Source organism: Gorilla gorilla, chromosome 3, assembly GCF_029281585.2.
Source record: "Gorilla gorilla gorilla isolate KB3781 chromosome 3, NHGRI_mGorGor1-v2.1_pri, whole genome shotgun sequence".
Classification (NCBI taxonomy): Eukaryota; Metazoa; Chordata; class Mammalia; order Primates; family Hominidae; genus Gorilla; species Gorilla gorilla.
In genome coordinates, this window is record NC_073227.2 from 21835375 (window position 1) to 21853250 (window position 17876).

At 42.0% G+C, this 17876-nt stretch overlaps 1 protein-coding gene across 6 annotated transcripts in view; it reads right to left on the reverse strand.

Moving 5' to 3' along the window:
- The window catches only part of BOD1L1 (biorientation of chromosomes in cell division 1 like 1), a 58566-nt gene extending 53820 nt beyond the window's left edge, over positions 1-4746 (reverse strand). For 5 of the 6 annotated variants that reach the window (XM_055385156.2, XM_055385155.2, XM_063705208.1 and 2 more), the window contains exon 1: positions 4372-4745. In XM_055385156.2, the coding sequence (XP_055241131.2) occupies positions 4372-4608 (237 nt within the window). In that variant the 5' untranslated portion in view covers positions 4609-4745. Of the gene's footprint in view, positions 1-4371 lie in introns of all 6 variants that reach the window. The other variant, XM_004038448.4, reaches the window with a different exon arrangement.
- Between the last annotated feature and the right edge of the window lie 13130 nt (positions 4747-17876).

Genomic DNA, 17876 nt, shown 5'->3' on the forward strand with positions numbered 1-17876 from the left:
TCTGAATTTATAACAACTGGCCTCATGCAGAATTCTATCCTTACCTACAACAAAGTTAAGTCTTCTAAAAATCAGGTAACCATGTAATTTATTGACCCATTCAAATCACAACTTAGCAAGAAAGGGGAAGCTATTACACGTGGTCAACCCATCTGAAATGGAAGTCAGATCATGTCCTTCTTTTGCTCAAAACCTGCCAATGGCTTCTGAGCTTGAGTAAAAGCCAAGCTCTTCTGATGGCTCCCAAGACCTGCCAGATCTGTGAAGGCATACCTACCTCACCTCTTGTCACTTTCCCCTTAGTGGGTCTGTCTCAGCTCTTCTATACTTGCTATGCTCTCTTCTTGGAATGCTCAAGCCCCAGACAGCTGCATAGATCCTTCAATTCCTTCACAGATGCCTCAAGTATCATCACATTGAAACCTACCCTGAACAGCTTACTCGAAATAAAACAGTAAGCCCATCCATCCCTCATCTTGCTTTTTTCCATAGGACCTACCATACATTATTTGTTGTCTATTTTTTTTTCCATTAGGATGTAAGCTCCATAACAGTGGGATGTTTGGTTCACTGCTGTATCCCTGGCACCTAAAAAAATGACTGGTACATAAGAGTTGCTCAGTGAATGTTTGTTGGGTGAATAAATTGACCAGGGGCCATTTATAACTAAGAAAGTGTCCAAAAAATCAGACTTTCTTACTTGACAAGAGAGGTACCATATTTACCTGGCTGGTGAGCTCCCTGAAGGGCCTCTTGATCATCCCTCCTCACACGCTCCAGATGCTAATCAGTGCAAAGGAGACAGAATGGCTTTGTAACCACTAAGCTTGCTCCAGAGATCTGGAAACTGGTAGTCTATAACGGAGGAGTCTTTGCAGTAGTTGGAGCTTAGGATTGCCCATGGTTCCATTTCTTTGGGTGGGAAGGGCTGATTTGGTCTGTTACAGTCAGATCTCTCTCCTGGTTAAAGACTATCAATGACCCTGGACAGTTTGGAGGGGGGTTCTATGGTCTTCTGGTGTAGCAGCAGACTTTGGTACTTCTCATCCTGGTTTAAACACACTAAACTGGATGATAGTTTTGCTCTTAGCACCTGGCAGGTATCAAATGTCTTCATTCTTAAATATGCATGTGACAGACATAATCCACTATAACTCTATATGCTACAAGTTAAGACTTTTTGATAGAAAGCAGGTCAGTCTTTGAGGTTCAAGCGGCAGATGAAACTCAAGGATTCCATTAAAGTGATGGTTCTTTGCATGAACAGGGAATCTTCTACTTTGGCCCACTCATCATATTGATATGAATGTTATGTTCTGATGAAGAAAACTTTGGCTTTTTGGGAAGCAGGGGGGAATACATTTTTTTTTTCAAATAAGAAAATGAAGTATAAAATGGTATTCAATGAGAAAAAATCTTTTAAATCAAATTAAAATCTACCTAATTGCTAACTAAGGGAGTGGAAGAGAAGGAGAGAGTCATGGGGTAAAGGAAGCACCAGAACATAACCTGTAACATAACCAGGAGCAGGTACAGAGGTTAGTGGCAGGGACGGGGAGAGAGAGAGAGATTTTGTGGGAGAGTTTAAGCTAGCGTCTGAGCACCAGAACTTCAACCATAGCTGAGTGTCCTTTTTTGTCTGGGAGGGTGTCATTTCAGTTCTAATTTCTCAAAGCAAAAGAAATATTAGAAATTTTCATAATTATTAAGTAGTATATGCAATTGTATTGAAAAATGTGTATTGTTGCTTTTTAAAAATTTTTGTTTTTTACACCAAGTCTTGTTCTGTCTCCCAGGCTGGAGTGCACTGGCACAATCTCGGCTAACTGCAACCTCTGTCTCCTGGCTTCAAGCAATTCTCCTGCCTCAGCTTCCCGAGTAGCTGGGACTACAAGCATGTGCCACCATACATGGCTACTTTTTTTGTATTTTTAGTAGAGATGGGGTTTCACCATTTTGGTCAGGCTGGCCTCCAACTCCTGACCTCAAATGATCCGCCCGCCTCGGCCTCCCAAAGTGCTGGGATTACAGGCATAAGCCACCGTGCCTGGCCGTGTTGTTGCTTTTTAAAGTTCCTACATCTGTGGCTGAATATGTCTTATTACTAGAAGAAGAAGGGTTGATCATCAATTCTATTCCTATTTCTAATTTTTATAGTCATGTTCCCTGAGAAACCTTGTTCATATAAACAAGTACTGTGCCTGGGAATGGAAGAGTTTTGTTGTAACAATATCACTCAATTCTTGACCTCAAAAAAGAGGCTAAGAACATTAAAATAGGTTCTTATTCCATGGTTCCTGAACTCACTGAAACTGTATATGTTATTAGATTGATTCTCATGAAATTGCCTATAGTGGACCATTTTGAAGTAGAAAAACAGCGTTTTAATGTGTTACTTGCGCATTTTTCTTGAGAGAAGGTCCTAACTTTCATTAGATGATCAGAGATACTGTGCTTCCCTCCTTCCCTCCAAAAAAGGTTTTAATCCTTTACTTTGAAGGGTCTGGCAGGGATATTATAGACACATACCAATAACATTTTGTGGGACTAGGATAATAAAAAAGTTGAGCCTTAGACATTGCAGCAGTACATTACAATTTTTAATTTGTATACATAATGATAACACACAGATTCATGGGTTTCTGAGAACAGCAAAGTAAAAATTCCACTTGTTGAATACGAATAACCAACTTTATTTGGTAACATTTACCTGGCCATGTCTAACCTTTTCCCATTAAATAACAACAAAAATAATAAAGGCAATAGAAATTATTTCTAAAAGGTAGCAGTGCATATTCCTGAAGACAAAAGTAAAAAAAACTATACTTCCTAAATAGATGAACACTCCCAGGTGAATTGAATTCTCTGTGGTGCAAAACCTCCAATATCCTGAAAAACCACGTTTTACATAGTGGGCCCAGTATGAGTCCTTATAAAGGAAGATGTACCAGGATATTCAAGAGAGTTTCCCCAGAAGACATAGTGGAACTGTGTGCAGTTCACCTGAAAGCTTTAGAAGAAACTGTGGATGTTGTAAACATGCATTTCTCAAAGATACAAAGCTCCTCAGAACAACTAAACACACTACGAGAAAACCCTCGACCGGGCGCGGTGACTCACGCCTACTGGGCGAATCACGAGGTCAGGAGATCGAGACCATCCTGGCCAACACGGTGAAACCTTGTGTCTACTAAAAATACAAAAATTAGCAGGGCGTGGTGGCGTGCGCTTGTAATCCCAGCTACTTGGGAGGCTGAGACAGGAGAGTCGCTTGAACCCGAGAGGCGGAGGTTGCAGTGAGCCGAGATCATGCCATTGCATTCCAGCCTGGCGACAGGGCGAGACTCCGTCTCAAAAAAAAAAAAAAAAAAAGGAAACCCTCATTTCATCAAAACTCCAATCCAATCGACCCAACCAGATTTAACAAGCAGACAAAAACAACCCCTACAAACCAGTTAATTTTCCAACATGCTTTCTGCTTCCAGAATTCTAGACTGTACTGTGGTTTTCCATCCATCTCACTGACTGCTCTTTCCTGGTGTCTTTGGCTAATTCTCTGCCAATCCAGCTAAGTTTACTTGTTCCTGCTAATGTCCCTTTCACTCTGACATTTGGTACAAAATCCCTTCCCCTTTCCAGCCTCTTTCTGGACAGGGAACCTCGTTGCTGACCTTTCCCTTCTCTACACTACTCTCCTGAATCTGCTCTCTTTCCTGTCCTTTCTCCACTTCAGTATCTGCTATCACCTCTCCTGCATCTTTTCTCCACTGAATGACTCGGTTCTCTCTACCCCACCTTCCTGTCCCTTCTTACCTTAGAATGGTGACATGGCCTAAGTTACCTAAATCAGGCAGTCACTGCTAGAAACAATACTAAAGTCCTGTCTCAGGTTTGCCTCCTTATCTTTGCGCTCCCACCCCCACGATGTCCAGCAAAGCATATTACACATAACTTGATTCAATTACCATTTAGTCATTTCTCCAAAGGATAAAGGCCCTTACCGCCCAAAAACCTTCAAGAAAGAAGGCAAACATAACTTCGATACAAAGTAAAATCATCAGATATGAGAATGAATACAAAACTGGCTACTGTTAGCGCCACTGTTTCCAAACCAGTTCCTGTAAGAACAATGCCTTAGTCTTGCTCATCAGACCGGGGTAATCACTGCGCCGAAACCATGACTGGCACGTAGTAGGTACTTAAACACCAGTCGGTAAAACGAACCAAAGGACATGCTAAGGAATGAACACTCTGTGCTTTGCACAGTCTGTGGCACACAGCTGCAGCTCCAAGAGGAAGCCACTGCAAAAGAAGCGCGCCCTTGGGTCCTCCCCTTCCCTCGCAGACCCCCAAACCCGGCGCGCTCCTAACCTTGGTGTCCACGTCGGCCAGGCAGTCTCTGCGGAACTGGTCGAAGAGCCCCTGGCTCTTGAGGTGGTTCACGATCATGGCCACGAGCTGCGGGTCCCCGGCGCCCGCACCCGCGCCGCCCGCCCCGCCCGCGCCGGGGCCAGCCCCGGGGCCCGGCGGCGGCGGCGGTGGCTGCGGCTGCGGCGGGGGAGGCGGCGGCGCCGGAGGAGGCGGCTGCGGCTGTGGGTTGGTGGCCATGGTGGCCTGTGCCGGGGAGGGCAAGGGCCCTGACCGGCGGACGATCCTGGGAGGCGGCGGCTGCACTGGTCCCGCCGCCTGAGGGAAGCCAACGGGATGTTGTTACGGAACCAGCGGATCCAGAGCAACCCCGGAAGTGAAAGGGAACTGGGGGAAAGGAGGAAAAGACGGTGACAACATTGACGAAAGTCCGGCGACGGAGGCCGCGAGGAGCCAGTTTCGACCGTCGCCGGGCGCAAGCGCCCTCGCGAGGCCGAGCTGCGCCGGAAGTGGCGGCGACTGTGGCGACGGAGACGACAAGGCTGTGCTGGTCGCGGGTTGTGGGGTTTAGGTCACCGGCAGGGGTCTGGAGTCCCTGGAGGTTAGGGCTTCGACCCGCGCGACACCTGGGGCCCTAGGTCTGAGCGGGGGTAGTGAGTTTCTGGCCCCGCTTCATCCGTGACGGCGTTTTAGGCCTTCCTCTCTTGCTCCAGTTTCCCGGAGCGGTGCATAGAGATCCATAGACATTTATAATGCGAACCCTACGTGGGTCTGCTCATTCTAACTTCGCCCAACCCTCTTCGTTCTTAGGCTGTGATCCTGCACTATTCTTGTCCCAGCAGGTAGCTCCAAGTTCCTTCTGTCTCTCTTCTGCCTGCACATCCCATTTCCCCGTGGGGGTCCCTTGTTTCTGGCAGTGTGCCTGTGGATTAGACCCGATCCCTCCAGCCCCTTCTTCCTATCTGTGAAGACAAACCGACAGGCTTTTATTTTTAGGAGATTTGCTATTGATTACTATGATTATAGCAGGTAAAACATCTATAGCACATATTATGTACCAAGCGTGGCGTTAAGTGTTTTTACATGTATTAACGCATTTAATCTTTGGACAAACACTAAGAGCTAGGTCTGATTACTGTCCCCAGTTTGCAAATCAGGGAACCAAGGCTCAGATAAATTAAGTGTGTTGAGTAAGATTACACAGCTAGCAAATCACCTGCTTTTCGACTGCATCATCTTTGAAATTATTATTAGTGGTCAAAGCAACATAAATATTAGAAAATTTCATAATTACTAAATAGTATATGTAACTTTATTGAAAAATGCATATTGTTGCTTTTTAAAGTTCCTACATCTGTGGCTGAATATGTCTTATTAGTAGGAAAAGAAGGGTTGAGCATCAATTCTATTCCTATTTGTAATTTTTATAGCTGTGTGCCCTGAGAAACCTTGTTCATATAAACAAGTACTGTGCCTAGGAATGGAAGAGTTTTGTTGTAGCAATATCATTCAATTCTTGACCTCAAAAAATTAGATTTGATGATCTATGAGCTGACTTCAGTTAGGCCCTCCTTCCATTTTATCGAAAGCAAAGAGCTGAAAACCACCTGGCTTGCCAAAGGATTTGTTTACTTAATCCTTATTTTTTCACTCTTTCAGATTCTGGGAAATATACCAGATAGGTTTTACCAAGATACCAAATGACTATGAATTAGATCTGATTTTTTCAATGAGGTGTACCTTTCACCTGATATACTGAAAGTTTGGAGAATATCTAAACATTTTTCATTTTCATAAATAGTTTTGGATAAGATTTATTTTTGTTATCAGGTGGTTAAATTATGTTTTTGTCAAAATTTGCAACTGCAGATTTAGCTCATTCAAGTTCAAAATCTTTGTCACTGGGCACAGTGTCTCACGCCTGTAATCCTAGCACTTTGGGAGGCTGAGGTGGGAGGATCGGTTGAGTCCAGAGTTCAAGACCAGCCTGGGCAACATGGCAAGACCCCACCTCTACAAAAAAATAAAAGAAATTAGGGGGTGTAGTGGCGTGCACCTGTAGTCCTACCTACTTGGGAGGATTAGGTGGGAGGATCACCCGAGCCCAAGAAGTCAAGTCTGCAGTGAGCCATGATGGGGCCACTGCACTCCAGGTTGAGCAACAGAGTGAGACCCTTCTCAAAAACAAGAAAAAAAAAAAGGTTTGTTAAGAATGTTAAATGTTTACCTTATAACCTAATTAACAGAGCCCATTTTCATGGTCAAACTAGAAAAATCAGATTTACTTTAAATCAGAAACAATTTGACTTCATTGTTTCAATTCAGAGTATCCTGTGTGTTTTGAGGAGTTTGATGAAGATAGCAGAGAGGAGAAAGTCATGGATATGAATCTTAAAAGATTAATTACTATACGCAGTCAAGGCTGGGCGTGGCAGCAAACCCCTGTAATCCTAGAGCTTTGTGAGGCTGGGGCAGGTGGGTGGCTTGAAGCCACTTCAAGACCAGTAACAAAACAAAACAAAAAAGTAACCAGGTGTGATGTTGCAGACCTTGAGAAACTGAGGTGGGAGGATTGCTTGAGCCCAGGAGGTTAAGACTGCAATAAGCTATGGTGGTGCCACTTCATTCCAGCCTTGGTGACAGAGTGACACCCTGTCTCAAAAAAAAAAAAAAAAAAAGGCAGTCAAGATTACAAGACTAAAATAGCGTAAAATATAAATGTTTTAGTCATTTTAAAAATTAGTTATGAGCCGGGCACGGTGGCTCACGCCTGTAATCCCAGCACTTTGGGAGGCTGAGATGGGCGGATCATGAGGTCAGGAGATCGAGACCATCCTGGCTAATACAGCGAAACCCCGTCTCTACTAAAAATACAAAAAATTAGCCAGGCGTGGTGGCGGGCGCCTGTAGTCCCAGCTACTTGGGAGGCTGAGGCAGGAGAATGGCGGGAACCCGGGAGGCGGAGCTTGCAGTGAGCCGAGATCGCACAGCTGCACTGTAGCCTGGGCGACAGAGTGAGACTCTGGGTCTCAAAAAAAAAATAAAAATAAAAAAATAAAAATTAGTTATGAAAAGGTGAGACTACAACATTTACTTAATTACCAACAATGCAATATAATATATGTTGCTATATTCTAAGTTTATAAGTTTTTAAGTGTGTAGTATGATAAAAAGACATGGTATTTCTTTGGTATATTTGGATGTGTGAATCAAATTTATTCAGCTTTTTGGGAATAACTAAGTAGAAATCATCCATAAAAGTTCTGAAAAACTTTACAAATTTAATTAGGCATAATGTCCAAGTTTAAAAAATTAATGAGATGATAAGGTATTTACTGCTAAAAATGAATTGGGTCAGTGGCTAATAAATAATTTGTTTTGTGAACAGTATATAGAAAATCTTAAATGTTTTCTACAATGCAAGAAGATGAGAACTTCATAATAGTTCACAATCCATTTTCTCAAATGTGCCCTAATTGCCTTATTGAATAACACACACTGTATCTAAAAGATACATCTTTGTATCTCTGAGTTCAAGTTACACTGGGTAGACACATTATACTGGTTGCAGTGCAACTTGAACAATTTTGTAGCCTTGAAAAATATTCTAGATACATTGAAAAGAATCTGGGTCACCGATCTGCACTGCCTTGGCTGTTCCAAGGTGATTTTCTTTTCGTATGAATACAGGTCCTAGGGATGAGTGTTTTAAATACCCGAAAAACAACAACAAAAAGCATACATTTAAATCTTTTTAAAAGACTGCTTCAAGCAGTCGGCATTTCCTACCAATGACGTCTTTGCTGTGTTTCCTCCTGATTGTCTCTCTAGAAAAGAGTATATAATTTCTTTTTTTTGGTAAATTATTTTATTTCTTCCATGATGATTTACAGGGACTATATTCAAACCAGTACAAATATTTCATAAATAGTATCTTGCCATTTTCTAACCAATTGAGTAATTTGTTCCACAATAAGCTACCTCACATTTTTCAGCAAGAAATACGTTAAATTTGAACAGTAAAGACATTACATAATGAATTAGGACACAATTAAAATGTGCTTTAAATATTTCTTTAAGGGAGAAGACACCACACTTCTACTCAATGAAGATAAACTTTTTTATTTTATTTTTTTTTTTTTTGTGATGGAGTCTTGCTCTGTCGCCCAGGCTGGAGTGCAGTGGTGCGATCTTGGCTCACTGCAAGCTCTGCCTCCCAGGTTCAACCATTCTCTTGCCTCAGCCTCCTGAGTAGCTGGGACTACAAGTGCCCGCCACCATGGCCGGCTAATTTTTTTTGTATTTTTATTAGAGACGGGGCTTCACTGTGTTAGCCAGGATGGTCTCGATCTCCTGACCTCATGATCTGCCTGCCTGGGCCTCCCAAAGTGCTGGGATTACAGGCATGAGCCACCTCGCCCAGCCGAAGAGAAACATTTTTGCAGTCCAGAGGTCTTTTATTTTTTTAACACTTATTTTGCCATGAATTCGTGGGGAATAGATTCCAGCAGCTCAGGCTCCTTCCCATTGGTTCTCACAAACTGTGCTTCCCTGGGTGAGCAGGCTGGCCCTTCAGTTGAACCCAGGTATCTTTCTCTTTGGCTTCTTTCTTTTTCTGGTCATTTTCCTTCATGTGTTTCAGGAAGCTATCTCGGCTCTTAGTGAGCTTAATGTGCTCGATACGCACATTAATTCTCTTGGCAAGAATCAGGCCCTTGCTGGTATACAACAATGCCAACAGCATGCTGGGTAACATTGTAGACTCTTCTAGTTTTGCCATGGTAACACTTGTGGGGCATTCCTTTTTGAACAGTAGCCATTCTCTTGATGTCTACAATATCACTTTTTTTTTTGAGACAGGAGAGAGAGTCTCACTCTGTCGTCCAGGCCGTAGTGCCGTGGCGCTATCTTGGCTCACTGCAACTTCTGCCTCCTGGGTTCAAGCAATTCTCCTGCCTCAGCCTCCTGAGTAGCTGGGACTACAGGTGTGCCCTGCCATGCCTGGCTAATTTTTTGTATTTTTAGTCGAGATGGGGTTTCACTGTGTTGCCCATGCTGGTTTTGAACTCCTGAGCCCAGGCAACCCGCCCACCTCGGCCTCCCAAAGTGCTAGAATTACAGGTGTGAGCCACCAAGCCTGGCCTCACCTTTCTTATAGATTCATATATACACGGCCAAAGGAACAACTCCATGTTTTCTAAAAGGCCTAGAGGACATCTATCGGGTGCCTCTCCTCTTTCCCTTTGTGTTCGTCATTTTGGCGAATTACTGGAAGACAGCGGTTCCGGCTGAAAGGAAAAGAGTATATAATTTCTAGCAGTAGTTAGGGCATAGAAGAGGTGAGATCTTCACAAAAGAAACTGCCATCATTCTCCTACTCTATGCCTGTCTGAGTTCAGAACATTCCAACAAAGGTCAGGTACTTTCTCCCCTAACAGGATTGACTCTCATTCTGTTCCCCAAGTCTGATGTCAAGGTGACAGAGTTTATAGTTTGCGAATTAGGGAAGCAACAATAGGTGATGATGGCCCCTGTTACTGGTAGCCATGTGTATGGTTAGGCACCAGATTCCTGACAAATGGTTTTTGTCAGGAATTTCTTCTCCTTTCTACAGTCCAGCCTGTCCCCCACCCCTACCCAGTCCTCCAGACTGCTTCTGTGAGCTTGTCCAGTGAAAGTCAAACATTGATTTCCTAACCCCAGGGATCCCATCTGATTATTTGTCAGAGTTGTTTCCTTATTTTCTTCCCCTTGTACCCCCATGGGATCCCCACTCTTTGGCATCTCCATTCCTGACTAGGCTTTTCATAATCAAAGGGAAATCAATATTTCCTAAATCTCCATCAACCCAAAGCTTGGTAGAAACTTTGAAAGTTCGTTTTTCAGTGATAACGGAAAACATAGGAGGAGGGGGAGAGGACATGTGTTAATATTATTGTCTTTCCAATGCAAGCTGCATGGTCACACATATTCTGTTTTTGTTGCAGTATAGTAGTGCCCTGTTATCCATGGGGGATATGTTCCAAGACCCCTAGAGGATGCTTGAAACCGTGGAGGACCAAACTATACCATGGGCTGGGCTCCGTGGCTCACACCTGTAATCCCAGCACTTTGGGAGGGTGAGGCAGGTGGATCACCTGAAGGCGGAAGTTCAAGACCAGCCTGGGCAACATGGTGAAACTCCATCTGTACTAAAAATACAAAGTTAACCGGGTATGGTGGCACGTGCCTATAATCCCAGCTACTTGGGAGGCTAAGGCAGGAGAATTGCTTGAATCCGGAAGCCGGCGGTTGCAGTGAGCCGAGATCGTGCCACTGCACTCCAGCCTGGGTGATAGAGTCAGACTCCATCTCAAAAACAAAAACAACAACAAAAACCCCAAAAGTCTATACTGTGTATATTATGTTTTTTTCTGATCTGATAACCAAGATGGCTGCTAAGTGACTTAACAGGCAGCTAACATACACAGAGTGGATATGCTGGACAAAGGGATGGCATGGTATGGTGCAAGATTTCAGCATGTTTGTCAGAATGGTGCAACACTTAAAATGTTTTCATTGTTTCTGGAATTTTCCATTTAATATTTTCAGACCACAGTTGACCATGAGTAACTGAAACTGCAGAAAGCAAAACCTCAAATAAGGCAGGACTACCATGATGGTGGGGCTGCAGAGTGTTATACAATGTTAATGTGAAAAGCGGGTACTGATTTTTCCCTTGAAAGAATTTACTTGCCCTAGGGTCAGGGCATAGAAGTGGAGTGGTACAGGGGGACGGTAAGGCAGAGAGGACGAAGGGTGATTCTGGGACATTTGGCAGAGACTGGAAACTTCAGCTCCCTGCCAGTCTGGGAGTGTTGTAGGGTAGGGGTGCTTTGGAAATGGTGGCTTTGTGAGAATATATTACCTTGAGGAGCTGCAGAATTCAAGAGAGTGGCCAAGTTCTAGTTGGTGGGAAAAAGGAGGATGTGTCTGGGGCAGCAAGACAGGAGTAATGTCAACTGAGACGAGGATTGGGATACATAAGCCCCTGGGATATTGGAGTAGGAACTTCAGAAGAGGAGGGAAATAGAGTGGTGGGGGGTATTTGGTGAAGTTGGACCTATCAGTCACGTTAGTTATTAATACTTTATGGGATGGGAGATTCCTCTGTGGGTAATCTGGAAGACTAATAGTGGTTCTCAAATTTTAGCCTACACCAAAATCTCCTAGTAGAGTGCTAGGCGCGCCATCCTGAGTCCCTGATTGGATAGGTCTGGGACAGAGCCTGAGAGTTTCCATTGTTAACAAATGCATTTAACGAATGCTGATAGAACGCTATATGAGAAACACTGGACTAGACAAATCACAGCCCACAGGCCTAATCCAGTCTACCTGTTTTTATAAACAAAGTTTTATTGAAACCATACTTGCTAGTTTGAACTTTTTTTTTGTAAGATGATACTCCTTTTATGCAAGTACCATTAATTTTTATACATTTCTTTGCTCATAAGGTTTAAACTCCTGGTAGTGATAGCAATCAGATTTATAAAAGTAAGATTTATTATGAAGTTAGGTAGCCTGTGCCTATTAATGCTACTGAATTGCTGGCTATTTTGAAAATTGAGATGTCAATATTGCAGATGGCTTGAAATGCAAGGTATCTTTTATATGCTTATAAAGATGGAAAGAAGCTTTGCATTTAGCATTTTCCATTTAGGCTTTGTGAAAATTGTTCTTATTTTAAAAATAGCCTTAACGTGTGTGTCTGTGTGTGTGTGTGTGTTTCCTGAATATTCTAGATGGTACATGGTATTCTGAAAACTGAAAGTCACATCTCCAGGAATAAAATTAGGAAAAGTAGAAATTGGAGGGAGGTCTCTAGAAATGATGTAGTATTATCTGAATATCTCGAATCTAATCCAGATCATCTGGGTAGAAATTCTGGGAGGGATTTATTTAAATATAAATAAAAATTTGTATACCTAAATAAAGATTGTGTTCTACATTTGAAGAGTTGTTTTTTTTTTGTTTTGTTTTGTTTTGTGTTTTAAGAGTAAGAGGTGGTTGGCATGCATATATGAAAGGAAGGAATTCAAAGTGTCTAGAATTGGCACTGTCTCTGGAGAGCATGCATTTGCTATTGGGTGCCAGCCATTAAGATGATCTCATTCATTTCTCCTCTGATTCTGTGATTGTTAAGTAACTTTTGGATCACATTTGGCTTCACATTTGGATTTGCCTATAGGAAGAAAAAGTGCTGAGTAGTAAATATAGGAAGCTGTCTACTTGGTAGTTATATCTCTCCCCATGAATGATTTTTATGCATAAAACCCTAAGAGCTTGGCGAATTTTGAAACCACCCAGGATTCAGATCTATTCTTTTTGTACTGATAGTCACCTCTTGCCTTGCAAGACTGAAGGCTGGACCCCACACTATGGTCAACAAATTGAAGTGTTGCTGTGGGGGTCCAGTCAGGGTGACCAGCTTACCTAACATCTAATTTTATTGGCCATATTTTAAATGTAAGTTGTCTTGATTACAACTTAAATTGTAGAGAATAAGTAGACTACTAGTAAACTAGGAAAAGAAAGTTTTTCTTGTAGAAAACTAGGAAAAGACAAAGAAGTCTATTGACAACAGGGAATAGGCTGGAGATGAGGACCTGACCCAAGATGGACCAATTAGAACCCTTCCTTGGGATTTTTGAAGGTAATTGGTATCTCAGCTACATTCTAAGCAGGTGTCTGGAGTCGGTAATAACCAGATCCTCTGTCATGTGTATTAAGCCAATCTGCCAAGAAAAAAAAATCCACTAATCCACAGAGCGAAGCACAGATGAGGATGGACAACGAACACCCTGCCTGCGGTCCACATATTCCTGAGGGCCAGGTATGCTTGTTTCTACTGTCATTTGATTATGTGAAACAAATTCACAACTAATAAAAGTCCTATTTTTAATGGGAAATGCGCATTATTATGGTAATGGGTGGAAACTAACACAGGAAGGGATTGTGAGGAATTGTGCAGTGTGGATAGGCATCTAGTGAATGTCAACATTTACCAGCATCATTTACCCCTTTATAAGCAAACTGAACATTGGCTTGACACACCAGTACTGGCGTGCATCAAAACATCAATAGAAGTCTGATATTCTTCAAGCCAGGTGGATTGTTCTTTTCATACTGGTGCCTCGAGGCCATGGATTGGATGGGGACAAGTCTTTTAAAACAAGAACTGTCTTGGTAGAAAGATTTGATTCAGGAATGATTTCTATGGACTTTAACCATATGCCTCAAAAGTTGGAATTAGGCTGTTCATTTTTTAAGATAATAAATAAATAATAAAAGAAAAGAAGATATGCCTATTTCTTGAGAGAAAAGTGAATAAAAATACTCATCAGTGATTATTTTAGATAATGAATACTAAATTGACAATTGTACATTTTTATATTTAAGTGGAATGATTGTGATTAAATGAATCCCTTTTTCTGTGTCAAGAATAAGAGACGATGATTGAAAGGTGAGATTCAAATAATCATTACAAAAAGACTGAGTGACAGCTATGATTCTTGATTGGACACAAATTTAAGTTTCTACTCTTTTAAGTTATTAGAAATGCACTTTGATGTGGCAAATACGTTGAACAAATTATAATGGTGGTTAAACAATTTTTCATTAAAGCATTTCAACAGAGAAGGGAGAAGGAGATGTACTTTATTTATATATTCACATTTTCTGTTTTTAGGCAACTGTACAGGGATTCTTACCGTCTTGTTGGTGCCCATGTAGATGTGCTTAGGATAGGAAGCCCAGTGGGCATGTGCCCCAGTCTCTGGGAGCCAATGTGCTAATTGTAAGTATAAAACATGCTTCTTATATACACAATACATATAAAAAATACAACAGGAGTAGTTGGTTAAGTAGAAATGAGGACAAAGTGGTAGAAAATGATGTGCATTTATGTATTGGTGCAAAAGTAATTGTGTTTTTTTGCCATTACTTTCAATGGAAAAAAACCGCAATAACTTTTGCACCAACCTAATAGAAGGGTGGCTGAGATGGGGTAAGCTAACCAATGAAGCACTCTGGAGAAAATGGCCTTGAACCACATGATGGGGAGAAGACAGGAACAAGTCATAAGCAGCTTAATTTTCAAGATCAGTCATAAGAAAATATATATTCAGACATTCATGGGTATATTCCGTTTTCTTAATTTACAGAAAACATTAGCTCTTTGATTAATGAATGGTAGAGGAACTAATTTAAATGAAATCTAAAGCAAAGGCAGACATATTTCAATTTCTTAGACTAAATGTGAAATATATTAATATAAAACAGGAAGAATCGGTGAAGAAGTTTATTTTTACAGGCATAAGGATGAAGAGGTGAAGCCTGGGGTCTTTGAATTTCAGCTTTGCATTGCAGCTTTGTTATTTTCTAGCTTATGACCATGAGCAAATTGCTCAACCTCTCTATGCCGTTTTTCTTGTGAAATTGTAACAATAACAGACCTTGCCATAGGGTTTTAGGGACGGTTGATTGAGACCACTTTTTCATTCAACAAATATGTTTTGGGCTCCTATTATGTGCCAGGTGTTGTACTAGGAATGGGAGAGGAAGCAGTTGAGCAGAACAGACAAAGCCCTTTCCCTAAAGGTGCTTCCATTCTACTGGAATTGCTAGTCAGAAAAGAAATGCACAACTGAAATATCAGATAGAGATAAGTACTCTGTAGAAGATTAAGTGGAGTGATATGATAAAGGGTGACTGGATAGCAACTTACAGGTTAGGGTAGGCCTTTCTCACCTCCGAACGTCACATTGAAATCAGCCATGAGAAAATAAGGAGGGGCAGCCCTGGCAGGGAGAAGAGCTGGTGCTGAGGTCCTGGGGCAGGAATCAGCTTAATGTATTTGAAGAACATAAATAAGGTAATTGCAGCTGAGGTTAATGGGCAAGAGGCAGAGTGGTAGTGGATGAAATTAGATCATGTAGGGCTTTGAAAACAAGGATAAGGAAGTGTGTTTTGTACTAAGTGCAATGCAAAGCCCCTAAAAAATTTTAAAGTGGGGAGTGGCATGACTTCATATCAGATGTAAGGAGCTCATTGCCAGTCTTGGCACAAGAGAAACACCCAAGTGTATGTTAGCTGTTGCCATTTCATTTAATCCTCACACCAGCCCTATGTAATGGTTACTATGAAAGGAAATTATCCCAAACCTGAGCTGGGGCAGAACTTTGTAGGCTAATAGGATTTTCAGCCTCTTTGGGAAGGATCTAGCATTCCTGATAAAGCACTGTAGTATTTTTCTGATAGTTTTTTTTTTTGAGATGGAGTCTCGCACTGTCACCTGGGCTGGAGCACAGTGGCGCGAGCTCGGCTCACTGCAACCTCTGCCTCCCAGGTTCAAGCGATTCTCCTGCCTCAGCCTCCCGAGTAGCTGGGATTACGGGCGCCCACCACCATGCCCAGCTAATTTTTTGTATTTTTAGTAGAGAAGGGGTTTTGCTATGTTGGCCAGGCTGGTCTCGAACTCCTGACCTCATGATTCGCCCACCTTGGCCTCCCAAAGTTGTAGGATTACAGGCATAAGCCACCATGCCTGGCCTTACTGATGGATTTCAATGAGATTTAGAGTCCTTCTGGGCAGCTAGATTGGCACCACTCTGCTGTTATTTTTTAGATGTGTTCAGTAACCTTTAATCAGACATTTAAGGGCACAACACTCTTTAAGCCTTATGCTGTCCTAATAATCTTTAAACCAGATATTCCTCTTTTCAAATGCCAGTTGAATAGTATTTATTAAGTCATTTTTTCCTCCCAAAAGTAAATTTTTGAACTAGTTTTTTTTTGAAGTCTCTTCCCTTCCACCAAGTTTGAAATAAAACGTTTGTCAATGTTCCATTGAATTTATCTGAGAAACTGCTTTGACAGTATTATTAATATCACTATTTTACAGACAAGAAAACCATAGCCTGTGCATTTAAGCACTCCATCGTACTTTCCCACAGGAAGAGCAAATTAACCCAGCATTCTAGGAAGCAACAAAGCAAATCTGAACCCGAGAGGTCTCAGTCTCCAGTAAAAAAAAAGAAGCACTCATTTCTTTTACTGGAATCCCATTATTATCTGTTTTATTTCATATTGATTTGTAAAGACTGGTAGTCTGTGATTCATTGGGGCCTTCTTTTTGCGCCCAAGATGTATGTGTGCAGTTCATTCTCACTCTGCTTTCTAACTTTTAAAAGTTCTAATTTGCTCTTTCAGTAACTGAACCCAATCTTGACTTGGGTGAAACTTTTCTCCAGTTTATCAAGAGCCATTTAATCTATTTTTATGGTCTAGAGTGCCACTTCCTTGGATCTTCAGCCCATCAAGGCTGGAGCTTTAATTCATTAGTGTATATGGCTTATGGCAATCAACTCAACCAGATTGTGTGGGTCTGCTGAGCTGAAGTAAATTACTCATTGGTTCTTGTGAGAAGAACCTTGAATGAGATCACTGAGGGATGCTAAAACAATCTGGATGCTTTTGGACTGGAGGATGGGGGATCCCTTTTCTAACTAACGAGCATTATATTCTTAGAATGAAATCAATTCCATGGTGTACTGGAGTCAGTTCAATCAACTCCTGTTACATTTTCAGGAAATTTATGAAATAGTTCATGACAACTTTGTAGCTTTAAAATGGCCATGGTGGCTGTATTTATGCCACAGAAACTGGCAAATGCCACAGATCAGGGCTTTCTTTCCCCATAGAGTCTGTTTTTAAACACTTAGCAATGTTACCCAAACAAAACTCGGGTTAATTTTCCTGGCAAGCAACCAACAACTCTCCACGAGAACACAGGTTTCGATCCATAGGAGTGTTATTACTCATCACAAGTAAGGAGAGCACTGGGAGTGTTCTCCAAAGCAGTGTCTCCCTGAGGGAAAGTGACAGGAGAGTTTTATGGTGCGATGGAGGGGGAGAGAGTGCGTCATCTCATGCAGGGAAGGGGTCCCAGTGGCGCAGATGCAGTGAGTCATCACGCCAGCACATAGGTCCTCTGCTTTATAGCTCCTTCTGGGCGGGAGACATTAGCATGGTAATGAGGAAAGTTCACTTGGGTTCATCTGTAAGTTGCTAGGGTCTGTCAGAAACTGGTTTCAACTGACTAGGGGACTGCATTCCACACGGGGCCTGAAACAAGCAGGCTGTTAAGAGAGGGAGCTGTAAAGCAGGTGCTTTGGTAAAGCCAGTTGAGTTCCTATAGTCTCTGGAGACCTTCTCAATCTGCTTATAGCAGTACACCAGTGCAAGTGCCTTGCAGGTTCTCCTTGTTTTTTTCCTAGTTATAGGACAAGGAGAAGGTAGGGAAAGAGGGGAGGCTGCCAATAGGCTTTTTTTTTTGGCTTCTTGCCTGCATTTTTACTGCCATCAGAAATTGCCAGAAGTTCTGTAGTCAAATCGACCCCACACTCCTAGTAACAAATGAGGTTTGCTATCATTTTTCCCCCTAGGGTTGAATACCAGCTCCATAACTA